This window comes from Lactuca sativa, chromosome 3 (genome assembly GCF_002870075.4).
Source record: "Lactuca sativa cultivar Salinas chromosome 3, Lsat_Salinas_v11, whole genome shotgun sequence".
NCBI lineage: Eukaryota > Viridiplantae > Streptophyta > Magnoliopsida > Asterales > Asteraceae > Lactuca > Lactuca sativa.
In genome coordinates this window covers 114,650,476-114,664,302 of record NC_056625.2, presented here as the reverse complement: position 1 = coordinate 114,664,302, position 13,827 = coordinate 114,650,476, and the positions used below count along the sequence as shown (strand labels likewise).

The 13,827-nt window shown below is 38.7% G+C and overlaps 1 protein-coding gene across 1 annotated transcript; it reads left to right on the top strand.

Moving 5' to 3' along the window:
* The first annotated feature begins 711 nt into the window (after window positions 1-711).
* LOC111919382 (uncharacterized) lies at window positions 712-1,512 on the top strand. The gene has a single exon (XM_023914971.1). It carries the CDS (start codon window positions 712-714, stop codon window positions 1,510-1,512), a length of 801 nt encoding a protein of 266 aa, XP_023770739.1.
* The last annotated feature ends 12,315 nt before the right edge of the window (window positions 1,513-13,827 follow it).

The following is a 13,827-nucleotide window of genomic DNA, read 5'->3' as shown; positions in this document are numbered from 1 at the left end:
TTGGTGGTAAGAAGTATATACTTGTAATAGTGGGTGACTTCTCTTGGTTTACCTGGGTGTTCTTTTTTAGGTAGAAATCAGAGGCCACTCCCAAGCTTAAACTCTTTATCAAGCAGGTAGAAGTTCAACTATGAAAAGTAGTTCGAAACATAAGAAGCGACAACAGACTGGAGTTCAAGAACAAAGACTTTGAATATTTTCTTGCAGAGAAGGGGACAACTCACAACTTCTCGGCTCCATATACTCCACAACAGAATAGAATTGTCGAAAGGCGAAACCGATCTTTGTGTGAAGCAGCTCGAACCATGCTTAGCTTCACTTCTCTACCTCTATATTTCCGGGCTGATGTCATTGCTGCTACTTGCTACATGCAAAACATATCTTATCTTAACCAACGTTTCTCCATCACTCCTTATGAGGTCTTGAACAACCGAAAGCCTAATGTAAAGTTTTTCCATGTGTTCGGTTCAAGATGCTTTATCTTCAATTCAAAGGAGCACCGAAACAAGTTTGATGTCAAAGCAGGCGAAGGAATCTTTATGGGTTATTCCTTAAACTCCAAAGCATATAGGGTTCTAAACAAGCGTTCGAATAGAATTAAAGATACCTATTATGTCACCTTCGATGATAACTATGTCAAGATACTAAACACAACCGAAGGTTCTGTGGAGGAAAGTTACATTACCAATTTCAAACCTCTTTGAGCGATACATGTTGCTATTTGATGAACCAAAAAAGGCTATTCACTCTGAATCCAAAGATGCAGAATACAAGGTAGACAACTTGAAGAAGATAATCGATGATGTTGCAAAGAAAATAGCAGAAGAACAACTGAAAACAATCGAACAGCCTGACACAAGTGAACCTCCAAAATATAGTTCTCATATTCAGGGGGAGGGTTCATCTTTTCCAGTTAAGCAAGATTCACCATTCCAGGGGGAGAGCCCATCATCATCACTACCAACCGAAAGTCAAGTCCAGAGGGAGAATTCTGAGCCTGAAGCTGAGGAAGTATCATCATTCGAGGGGGAGAATGCAAATACAAATGATGATGAAACTCAGTCAGAATTCAAAGAAGAAGTGAATGTTGAACTGGATCCCTCATATGATCCTAATTACCCTCCTCTCACCATATGGACCAAAGATCATCCACAAACACAAATTATTGGTGAATCAACAGAAAAGGTACTCACACGATCACAACTGAAAGCGAAACAAACTGCCCTATTCTCTGAAGTGGAATTTTGCATGTTTAATTCATTCTTCTCCAAGGTTGAACCGAAGACGATCAACACTACACTCGATCATTCTGATTCGCTACAGGCGATTCAGGACGAACTCAATGAGTTCGAGCGAAATAAAGTGTGGAGATTGATTCCAACACTAAAGTATGCTTTTGTGGTTGGACTAAAGTGGGTTTTCAAGAATAAGATGGATAAGGAAGGAAATGTGATTCGCAACAAGGCAAGATTGGTTGTGGAAAGTTACTGTCAAGAAGAAGGCATAGATTAAGAAGAGACCTTCGCTGCAGTAGCAAGGCTAGAATCGGTTTGTATTTTTCTAGCCTATGTTGCACACAAGAACTCTGAAGTATACCAAATGGATGTGAAGTGTGCGTTCTTAAATGGAGAACTGGAAGAGACGGTGTATGTAGAGCAGCCATTGGGTTTCGTGAACGACAAGTATCTAGATCACTGCTACATTCTGGACAAGGTAGTCTATGGTCTCAAGCAAGCACCGAGGGCATGGTATGAAACGCTAAATAGATTTCTCAAAATGTCAAAGTTTAAACAAGGTTCAGTTGACCCAACCTTCTTTCGTAAGAAAGAGGGTGACCACCTTATGATCATTCAAATTTATGTTGATGATATCATCTTTGGTTCCACAAATCCTGGCTTAACAGTTGAATTTAGGAAGTTGATGGAGACTAAATTTGAAATGAGCTCAATGGGTCCTATTAACTTTTTCATTGGCTTGAATATTAGACAAGGACTCGAAGACATTTTCATTAATCAAGAGGATTACACGAAGACCTTGCTTGCCAAGTTTGGAATGATGGAAGATTCCAAAGTAAAGATTCCTATGGCGTTTGGCATGAAGTTAACACCTTCTCTGGACAAATCGGCTGCTGACATGACCCTCTATCGTCAGATGATAGGGTCCCTAATGTATCTAACAACAAGTCGACCAGATATAATGTTCTATGTTTGTTATTGTGCTAGGTTTCAAGCTAATCCAAGCAAAACTCACTTGCTAGTTGTGAGGAATATCTTTTGATACCTAAGGCGAACCTCTTCTCTCGGTCTATGGTACCCAGCCAAATCAGGGTTATCTGTCCAAGCATTCTCAGATGCTGATCTAGGAGGATGTCGACTGGACCGAAAGAGTACTACTAGAGGATGCCAATTTCTGGATGGCAAACTTGTTAGCTGGCAGTCAAAGAAACAAACTTGTGTGTCTCTCTCTACATCTGATGTAGAATACATAGCCGCATCATCGTGCACATCTCAGGTCATTTGGATACAAAGTCAACTTTGAGACTATGGCCTGAACATGAAGAAAATCCCACTATATTGTGACTCAGAGAGTGCAATTAGGATTTGTAATAACCCAGTGCAACACTCAAAGACGAAACATATAGCATTGAGGTATCACTTTATCAAGGATCATGTGGAAGATGGTAATGTAGAAATTCATTTCGTAAGAACCATTGATCAATTGGCTGACATCTTTACTAAGGCCTTGCCTGAAGCAAGTTTTAATAAAATCCTACAAGGCTTAGGAATGATGGAAGCTGAATCTATACCGAAATCACTTTCGTCTCAATAAAAGTTGGAAGCAAAATAGGGCGAACGCTTGGTCCATTTCAGGTTCGGTTCTCCCGAGAACCGAAATGAACCGAACACTTGGTCTATTTCGCGTTCGGTCCTACCGGGCTCGGTTCGCCTCTTATCTCCAAGTGATGGTTTCAGTTGTATAGTATGTACATTCTTTTTTCTCGTAATTTATTTTATGTTTTTTTTTTCCTTTTATTTTTATAAAATCAAAAAAATATTTTTCATTTCTGCTTTTATTTCTTTTCAGAAAATTCAAATCATAATTCAAAAATACTTTCTTTCACTTTATTTCAATTTACTTCAGTCTTAATCTAATTCGTGTATAAGGACTATTCTCAATGATGGAGCTGGGGCAGGTATAATTCTTTATCTATGTATTAGCTAAGCGTCCCTAGAAGCATGTTGTTGCATGTTGACCCAAGCCTCCAAAGATTTTGAGTGAAGCCTTAACGACTTGATATATACAAATCATGTCTTCCCAATTAGGCTGTTAAATTCACTCTAATCATGAGCTACCTTACTCTTCTCCAATTGAGTTAAGAGTTTTTCTGCTTGGTCTATCTTTTATAAAAGAGGTACATTCGGTTCTTTAACCACCTCAAACTTATTTTCCATCATAATTCGTTTCATGAATGTAACCCTTGAGACTCTCAGAAACTACCACTGAGGTTTACGGTTACACAACTTCTGTGTTAATGATCTTAGTTTCGTGTCAGTACGTGCTAAGTGAAACCCAAAATTCAATATATATAATGCATTGACAGTGAACAATTAAGTTTTCTAGCTTTGACCTTTGAATTAACGAAACCACATTGTGGAAGTACCTTGAAATCTCCTTTTATTTTGAGAGATCCTTATGAAAATGTCTAACACCACGACTTTTCTTCCCAAATGATCCAATTTTTATTTTTCTTTGAGATTTCTAATACACTTATGTCAACAAGTCACTAAATATGTTCCAAACCTACTTGTTTAACAGGCCACATCGGTCTCACAAGTACTTCGTTATATTTTAGTCTTATGTCAAGAATCATAACCTGAATTGAAGAGAAAGCCACCCTTAATAGCCTTATATATAAAGGATGCCTTTCAATGCTTCTTAACAAGTACTTGATCGTAATTCAATGGGAATCCAAACAAGCACTTTGAAGTCTCTCTTGACTTTGAAGGAAGAGATTCGTGCCCGGGATTCGCTACTTTGTATCTTAAATGACATCACAAAATCCCACAAATAGTTTGATTTATTTCTTTATCTTTGACACTATCTTGCACGAAAATCTTGAATTTTCCAAAAGTCTAGTTTGGTTACTTACAAGCTATTCAAAAATATATAGCTTCGGTTCCTAATGGTGTAATGCAGTTATTTCCAAACGAAGGAATGAGTCAGTATATAGCCTCGGTTAATTATGGTGGTGACGATTCAATTAAAGGTACAAGAGCTGAGTCAGCTGGAAGTCTAATCGATTGCAGATTTGAAAAAGGGGATAAGTATGGAAAGGCGCATGATTTTGAACCGTTTACCCATTCATGCGTCATCATCTACTTTCTTGGGGTTTCTTGTTGTCTAATCACGCCTTTTTAGGCGTCGTTTCCCAAAAAGGTGGAATCATTGCTCCAGATTTTTCTCTCTCTACCAAATCGTATATAATGGTTTTGATTACCGTGGTCTTACTCTTTACCACTCTTCAACTCTCTCAAGCAAAAAAAAAAAAGGCGATTTCAGGCGATTCGGTGTTCACTGTTCATCTTCCTCTTCATCAAGCTTCAACAATGGCAGACTCTTCTTCAGTTCAAGAAACCTCTGCTCGCTCCACTTTTCTCACAATCAAGCCTAACCAAAACTTGCTGATTGATCTCACACCATTCACCTACGATACTTACATGTATCAAGTGGTGGAATGTGTCAAGTATTCCCCACTCGTCATCGCTCTATCAAAGGTGGAAGTCGTCCCAATGGCGTGCCTCTCACAAATCTACTCAACTGCTACTTATGACAAAGCTACATAAAGGGTTTATTTCTACATTCTCAACTAGAAGGCTTCAGTCTCCAAGAACCGATTTTGCTTGCTGCTAGGGCTTACTAATGAAGCATCCATGGTGAATCTTGATTCCATCTCCACAGGTCATCTCTTTTCGATGTTCTACAACATGGGGTATACCGAAACCCTAACTACTGTGACCAAGGTCAAGAAATCGTGCCTTCCTCCTCAATGGAATGGACTCTTCACCCTCCTTTTCAAAGGGCTTTCAGAATGAAGTGCTGGCTCAAATGGTGCTAGCAAGTCATTCATGACTCATCTTTATGGGTTGTACAATGGTATCAACCTGGATTATGGTTCACCTCTATGGCTACAACTGGTTCAAAGTTTGTCATGTACCTCTCGCCAAACAAAAATTTCTTGTGCCCGGTTCTGGACCATTGTCACTCAATGGGCAATGGAGCGCTATCATGTTCCCATCATGGCAGACTTACTACTCTCCTCCATCGCTACATTTCACACTACGAAAATCATTGTCACTGATCCCTCAAAGTATCTCTTCATTGGCTTAATTCCAGAGTCAATGTATGCTTGTGTGTCAACTGAAAGCAAGATTATTCAAGAGTACAAGAAGCTCCCTTCATCTGGTCCAAGGGAACTCAATCGAGAAATGATGAGGTCTATTGAAGAAGCAGACAAACCTGCTAAGAGGGGAAAAAGCAAGAAATAAAAAAGGGCGAAAAAGGAGTTAAGGTATCGAAGGTGCAGACTCCAATGAAGCGAAAGTCTGAGTAGGCAGCACCATCCCAGCCCAAGCAAAAGAAAGCCAAGAAAGCAGTTAGGAAGCTCATTCTTTCTTCATCAAGCGACTCAGAGTACGTGCATATTGGTCATCAACCCATCGTTCAACCCAACGAAAGCGAATCAGAGAGCGAAAGCTCAGATGACGAAGGTTCGGTTCGTGGAGACACACTACCTCGTTCGCCTACACCAGAGGTTATAGTTCGCTCCTACGCACCTTCTCCTCCACCTATTTTTATCCCCATTTACATTCCTCCCATTTCCCGTATCATCACTTCTCAACCTACTTTCACCATTCCCATTCCTACTCCTATAGTCTCTGAACCTTCAACCACAACCACTACTGGAGTTCAAAACAACGTATCTGATATGAGGGTTCGTACTTCAGCACCCGAAACCCCTGTTACTACCAAACCTCCATCCCCTACCCAATCGACAGAAACCAATACCATTCTTGGTGGTGAGGATGTCTCTTTCGATACCTTCTATTACAGTCCATACAGGGTGCAGAGCGATGATGATGATGATGCTCCTGTAACCAAGAGGCACCTCAAGGATTTGCACGAGAAGCTTGATAAGCTTGTGGCATCTTCCTCCTCTTCCCAAGACTCATTTACAGAAGCTGCAGTGAAGGCTATGATGGACACATTTGTAAAAGAGCATGAGGCTTCAATTGCTAAGGCAACCGCTGCTATAGATGCCTCCACCATGTCCTGGAAAGAAGCAACTGAAAAAGTAAAAAAAAATTCGTGATAATAACATTCTTCTGGAGTTTTTAGAGGGTGCAGCGGAGTTGAATGCAAACAAGGTGAACACCACTGTGGAAAATCTTGCAGTGTCTCTTGAGACTGAAAAGCAGCACTTTGCCACCATGCGTCAAAATATCCAAACAGATAACACCGAATTGCAGAACTCTATCAATGAGCGTCTCAAGAAGCTCCATGAAGATCTGGCCATGGAAAGCAGGATCATGGATGAAGTGGCTCTCAAAACAACTCAACTAAATACCAAGTCACTACAACTTTCTCAGGAGAACAAGGAGGTTGACAACCTTCGCTCTGAGAGGACCGTCGTCAAGAGTTGTGTCTCAGATGTTCATGTCATTCTCTCCAATGTTTTGGAAGCTCACGAATCAGTTCTCACTCTTTCTGTCAGACGTCATCTTGCAGAAAAGCTTGGCCCGACACTTGAATTGTTAAGTCACATAGAGGGTGTTTTGAAGACTCTTGTCTCTCTGAAACAAGGGGGAGAAGGAATTACAAGCACTAATCAGCCTCCACCTATAAGCAAAACTGTTCCACCGAAGTTCACCACTAAACGACCGAAGGGTAATGAAGCTTCGGGTTCTAGTGCGAAGGACAAGGGAAAAGGTGTTCTAGAAGATAGTGACGAAGAAGAAGAGACCATTTTTGAGGCTTTGAAGAGAAATCAAAGGGACAGGGAACTTGATCTCAATGCTAAGGCTGCTAGGGAAGCCGAAGACAAGGAGAGAAAAATGAAAGAAGCTCACGATCTATTGGAAAGCAGGAAAACGCTTTTTCCTCTTTGGTCGGTGGAAAAGCTGATTAAGGAAGCTATCGAATGCCCAAGCACACATTGTCTTGAGCCGGTAGTGTCACTAGACCGTGAGAACTCTAGGGATTCTTAGTTTGACATGCCTATAACCCGAAAGACATTTGTCTTTCACTGTTTCCTTCCTATTGCTGAAGTTCCCCATCCTGACCCAAAAGTCGACAGGGATCTGATTGACTACTATCTTGAGTTTGCTCAACCTCATTATCTTACCTAGAGCGCTCAAAAGATAACAACTGTCAGGGTACTAAAACTGACTGCAGCAGGGAAATTCATCAATGTTAAATTCAAGGTGACCAAAGGTTCAGCTAACTCTGAGCATACGATTTCTATGGCAGATCTACCAAATCTCAATCTGCACGAATGGATTGTGCTATACAAGTTTTTGCTCTCCAATCCAGTTGAATATGAGCTGATCATCGATCACATAAAAAGGATATTGGTGTGCTACATTCTAGAAGTGGCAAAGATGGATCAAGAAATTGCTTCGGTCCTTAGAAAGAAGCCAACGGTGTTACCCATTGGTTCATCTAGCGACATCAACAGATTGAAGATGGGGAAGATAGACCTGAAGCTCAACTCTGTGATGTTCACCAGAGGCGAGGGTCAAAAGTGCTTGTTCGCTCTAATTCACAAACATCATTTCACTACAACTTGCTTGGAACACGTTCTGGATATCATACATAGATGCAAGCAGAACAATGAAGGTGACTAGAAGTATTTCACTGACATGATCAGATGGTATATCGATTTTCATGAAGTTCTGCTTGCTATCATTCCGAAGCTGTTCAAAGTGGTGAAGCGTAATGTAGCAAATTAACAGAAGTGAAGTCTCGCCCTAATTGAAGCAAAGGGGGAGATTGTTGGGACCTGAAGTGTTGCGTCTTTCGCTCGCTCCGTAGCCCAGTTTTGTTACCGATTTGGGCCTCTCCAACCATGTTTATTTTTATTTGGGTTTAGTATTTAAGGTGCATGCATGCATCCTTTGTCATGATCGCTTTCATTTATAATTCTTATAATTGTACTACAAACCCTAGCTTCCCTCTATAGTGGAAGTTCTTCATCGAGCTCTGCTGAGGCGTGACTATTCTTGAATCATTAAGCAATACTTTGATTCCATCTCGTGTTTACTGTGTTTGTTTGTTTTTATTGATTAACCTGTTGAAGACTTTTATCGATTTTCCGACCAAACAAACCACTCACAACACACAACACAACAAAATACACATACACATTTTGTGTTTGCAAAATGGACCCGGCCACCCACTTAATGGCGTTTGGCGACGAAGACAGCAACACTATCGGCAATGGCAATGATTTGTGATGACAACCACCACCTCACGGTGTTGGTGGTGGTTTCTCTTGATCTTGTTCCCAGCAACACGTTAACACACGACAGACACGATGCGAAACAGTAGCTTTCAGCCATCGACTTGGTGGCTGGTAGTGTTGAAGTTAGCGGAAGTGGCGGTTGAGGTCGGCGGTGGCAGCAAGGGCGTTCCATAGGTCACGCACACCAAAAATAACGAAGGAGAAGAAGAAATGGGTTGCAGCTAGCCTACCATGTTCCTCTGGTTGTTCATAACTCAAGCAGCGATGTTCACAGCCTCCCTCGTTGATCTCAACAGCTTTTACAGCTTCTCTTATGTCTCCGACAACAACGACGAGGTGGCGCTCATTGGCGGTTGGATTGCTGTGGCGGAGGAAGGATGGGGGTATAAGGGTGGAGCGGCATCAAAATTTGAAGAAGGAGTGTGGCGGCCGGTGGTGGGAGACATAAGGTGGCGGCTATGCCTTACCTTAGGGTTAGGGTTTCGGACCTGGGGTGATGGGTTATATACCCCGATCCCCTATATGCTTAATTCCATAACGATAATTTTAGTCCCTCCCTTCCCTTTTTCGTTCAATCTTAGCCCATAATTTACTCTTCATACCCCTTCTCTCATATTTCTTTTCATATTAAGTCAACATTTACCAAACAGCCCCTCCTCTATATTTTATTCTCAAATGAAGTCCATATGTTACCACTCAGCCCTCCTTAGCCTCCAAAATCTCTTCAAATTAAGTCCCAATAATTTACCATGTAGTCCCTGCCTTCATAAATATTTACAGAACCAATCCGGAACTTACACCTTTAACCCCCAACTTCTAAATTATGTCAGGTAACTCCACGAAACCAACACCTTGCTATATAATTATTGATTTTGAGGGCTACTATTCATTCATTAGTTTGTTTATTTATTTATTTAATAACCGGGGTGTTACAAGTTTACATCTTGTTTTTGATATGTTTATTGTTAACAACCTCGCTACTTTTCAAAGTTGAATTAAATTTACTAATTTGGGACCAAATTATTTTATTGCAAAGCATAAACTTTGAATCTTTTTGGTATTATTTTCAGAAATTATTTTCTTAATTAAAGTTTCAAATAGGCCCTAGCGAGGGGTGTTACACATTAACACACACACACACACTATATATATATATATATATATATATATATATATATATATATATGTGTGTGTGTGTGTGTGTGTATATATATATATATATATAAAGAGAGAGAGAGAGAGAGAGAGAGAGAGAGAGAGAAAGCGAGCGAGAATTACAAAAGGATGTGTGGTATTGACCAATCATAGATAGACATGTTGGAATATACACTTAATGAGTACAACTTCATATTCATACTAAATTACGCTTCCAATTAGGAGCATTAAAATAAGTTCACATGATAAATCAATCTGAAGGAGAAAAATATTCTTCAGGATCTACTTCTGATGCTGAAACAAAACCTTCATGTCGGATAAAGTCTTCAATATGATTCGGACTGTCACAACAACTTTATACAAAACATTCTTCCATTTGGTGACAAGTCCACAAACGATCTGAAGTCATTTATCAATCAGAAAATATGATACACTAAGTAAGGCTTTTCGAATTGAAAACTGCCATACCAAATGTTCAATCATATCATTTCTATCTCTTTCAAAATTAGAACCACAATAAGTAATTCTAATCATTGTTCTTTAAAGAGTAGTAGAAAAATATCTCTCTTTATCATCAATTTAAAAAAATGATTTAGTAATAGTCACACGCTTCCTTTTGTAAGAGTTAAAAACACATCATTCAGGTTTATGCAAAATATATCCATCTCTACACTTCAAAATATTCTTCAACTTTGTATTAGGACTAGGAACACTATTCTTGAATCTCTTTGCTAACTCATAATGAAACATAGTAATTTATTGATAATAGAAAACCATGAAAGATTAAACATGCTTTTGAGATGTAGAGAAAGTAAGTCTACCCATAAGATAAAATCGTCTAAAGATTTTCCATGTCATTCAGATTTAGTAGTGGAAGGTTTGCAATCGTTAATATAGACACTTCATGCTTTCCTCTCAAATCTTTGTACTTAAAATTTTGAAAAGAATCTTTGAACAAGACATCCTTTGTAATTTACAAAACTTTCATAAACTTCTTCAGGCTCCATAATTCTTCCTTAACCTTTCCAAGTACAACATGGCACTTGTAACGTCCCAAAAATACTAGGTCAAAATTTAATTTTTAGGAAAACCAAACCATTCATTCATTCATTCTAAGATAATCAGAGTGTAATATATTCTCAAAACATAAGAAATAAGTCATAAAAGATAACACGGAAAACTCCAGGAGATGCAATGTCATCAAGTCGCGCCCTTCCCTTTGGAACTAGGAGTACCTGAAACATTCAAACATAAAACTGTAAGGACAAATCTTAGTGAGTTCCCCAAAAATACCACATACCATACAATCAGTAAAGAAGGGATGAATGTTGTGGTCCCCCCACGGTCTTATAATCACCAGTTGTTGCAATCCTCCTGCAGTCTTAGTTTTTATGGTCCTCTCATAGTCTTCTATGCGGTTGTAATGGCCCTCCCATGGTCTTTCATGCCATGGTCCTCCCATGTTCTTTCACATAAGTGTCATGGTCCTCCCTTTTTATTTTGTATAAGTGTCATAGTACTCACACTCTAATTCGAATAAACTACAGCTCGTACAGTCGGAAGGATGTCGCTACACACCACTTAAATAAGCATATAAGGTCAAACCTTTAGTCTACTATCCAAATTACCATTTCTGACCAAAAGTCAAACAGGGCAAAGTCAATGATCAAATTCGACTCAGAAGGTCACCACGTTGTAGCCAACCAATGGTCACGTTGTGGCTACTAAACAACAAATCAGTCACGCAACCCTTAATCTCCACATCGTGGTTTCTGCTCATGTACAACATAACATATTAAGCCCTTAATCCATTAAGCCCTTTGCTCTAACCTTCTTGAAAGCTTCTTCGGACTCTAAAGGCTCATAAAAATCTGAAATTTATGGACATTCATGAACCATGCATGTCCTTCACACATATTACGTTAAATGATAGATAATAACCTAGAATTCATGCATGGCTTCCAAAACTCTCCTAACTTCTAGATCCAAGAGATATAATGCTCTTGTGACCTTGGTAAGTCAAAAAAATTGTAACTTTATTCCACCCAACCATTTAAACCTTAACCATGAACCAAAGTATGTTAAATAACCTAGATATATAAGAAAGAAACCAAAAAGATAGAAACCTGAGGACTTACAAAGAGTCTAGAAGATGCACAAAAGGATGGAGATGAGTTGCTTGTTGTATCTTCTACACTAGAAACTGCTTATTCTTCCATCAAAGATAACAAAGTCACCAAAAATAAGCTCAAAAGCTTGCAAGGAGGCCAGGTTTTATCAAGTGCACTTTGGAGGTGATGGATGCTGAGGGTGGAGGAAACCCTAGCCATCACATCCCTTAAGTAAGGCTCAAGGCCCGGAAATATAGGGTTTTAGATTATGTCGTAACCACGTGCTGGCCATTTCATGTCCACACAGTGGCAACTTAAATGATATGCAACCTTAAAAATGGATGCCACACCATGGTGATTTTCACCACCATGTATTGGCCAACCCAAATTCTCAAAAATAAAAGTATAAAAATTAATGACTAGAAAACCGAGTTTTAAGAAAACTTCTATTTATTTTCACTGAAACCAACTACACTAACTTATTACATATTACTGAAAATTGCTTACGAGTAAAGATCTTTGGAGTAAACGGAAAATCAAGTTGATTTTCTAGAGAGTCTTCGATTCCATAGCTATGTTTAGGAACTTTGTTGAAAAATCTATTTCTCCAAAAGCAATATCCCTAATAGTTTTTTCACATCAAATCTTGTCAACATAACCCATCTTCACATTTTTTTCATTCTCTAATTCTGGCAAATGAATAATGATGTTTCCGTTTCTCAAACTTTCTCTTTTGAAGTATGCCTCTATTCTTCACTCAAAGAAACCTCTTTTGGAGGGATCTTTGGATTGGTAATACTCTTTTTTAGACTTAGTTCCCTCAGTTGTATGTTATTGAGCTAGAAAAAAATTGTTTGGTTCAAGATTTATGAGACAATAATGACTGGAGGTGGAATTAGCATAGGGAGATCAGAGGTGGCATCAAACATAATCAATCAGAAGGTATGTTGGATACTTTTGGCTTCTTATATTCCAAATTATTTTCTACATAAGTGAATTTGGGAGCTTGGAAGTTTTGAAGCATTCAAAATAAATGCCACTAAAGAATTCATTAATAATTTTACCTTGAAGGAAGCTAATATTGTGACTAGGTGGAATCATTTTGTTCCAAGGAAACTCAATATATTCTTGCTTGGACAACTATGTTTAAACAGCTATCAATTCTTGCTTGGACAACTATGTTTAAACAGCTATGGATGAGGTGTTTAGGGTAGTAAACTCCTTTAGGAGTTTACTCTTGAGGAGTAAACTCCATTCCCTAGTCATACAAGTCCTTAAATGCCACCCGGGTCCTTCCAAACACTTGTAATGGGGTGTTTCCGCAACTAGAAGCGTATGTCCCTAACAAATAAATTAATCAATTCCTAATTAGATACAAATGTATATCATTTGATAATCCATAGGAATCTTGTGAATTCTCAAACCCAGAACTGACGTTTAGGATCCAAACTGACGCATTTCTCAACCGGTGAGTTCATACCCCTACCCTTTTTCAAATGTTTTTCAAATGTTTTCAGGGGGGGAATACAAGCAAAAGTACAAGGAAATCTTGTACTTAAACTTATTTTCAGTTCAATGTTTCATTTTATGTATGTTTCTAATTTCAAAATTTGTGTTAACTAATGGTTCGAATTGCAGGGTAAACAGTTAGACTAAAGTCAAATTTCTTTAAAAGTGTTTTAAACTATATTACTTTATGTAAAAGAAATCATACTAATCATAACTAAGATTAATAGTAAACGAATACGAATGCGAACACGAATATAACCAATAGGATAGTACGAATACGAATACGAATATAACTAATAGTATAGTACGAATGCGAATACGAATACGAATACGAATATAACCAATAGTATAGTATGAATACGAATACGAATATAACCAATAGTATAGTACGAATACGAATATAACTATTAGGTTAGTACGAATACGAATGCGAATACGAATATAACTAATAGGATAGAACGAATACGAATACGAATAGAAATAGGACTACGAATGCGAAATAACGCCTTTGGATGACACCAAGACTTCGAA

Coding starts and splice junctions, on each gene's coding strand:
- LOC111919382 (XM_023914971.1), top strand. CDS start 712: ATGTTGCTATTTGATGAACCAAAAAAGGCTATTCACTCTGAATCCAAA.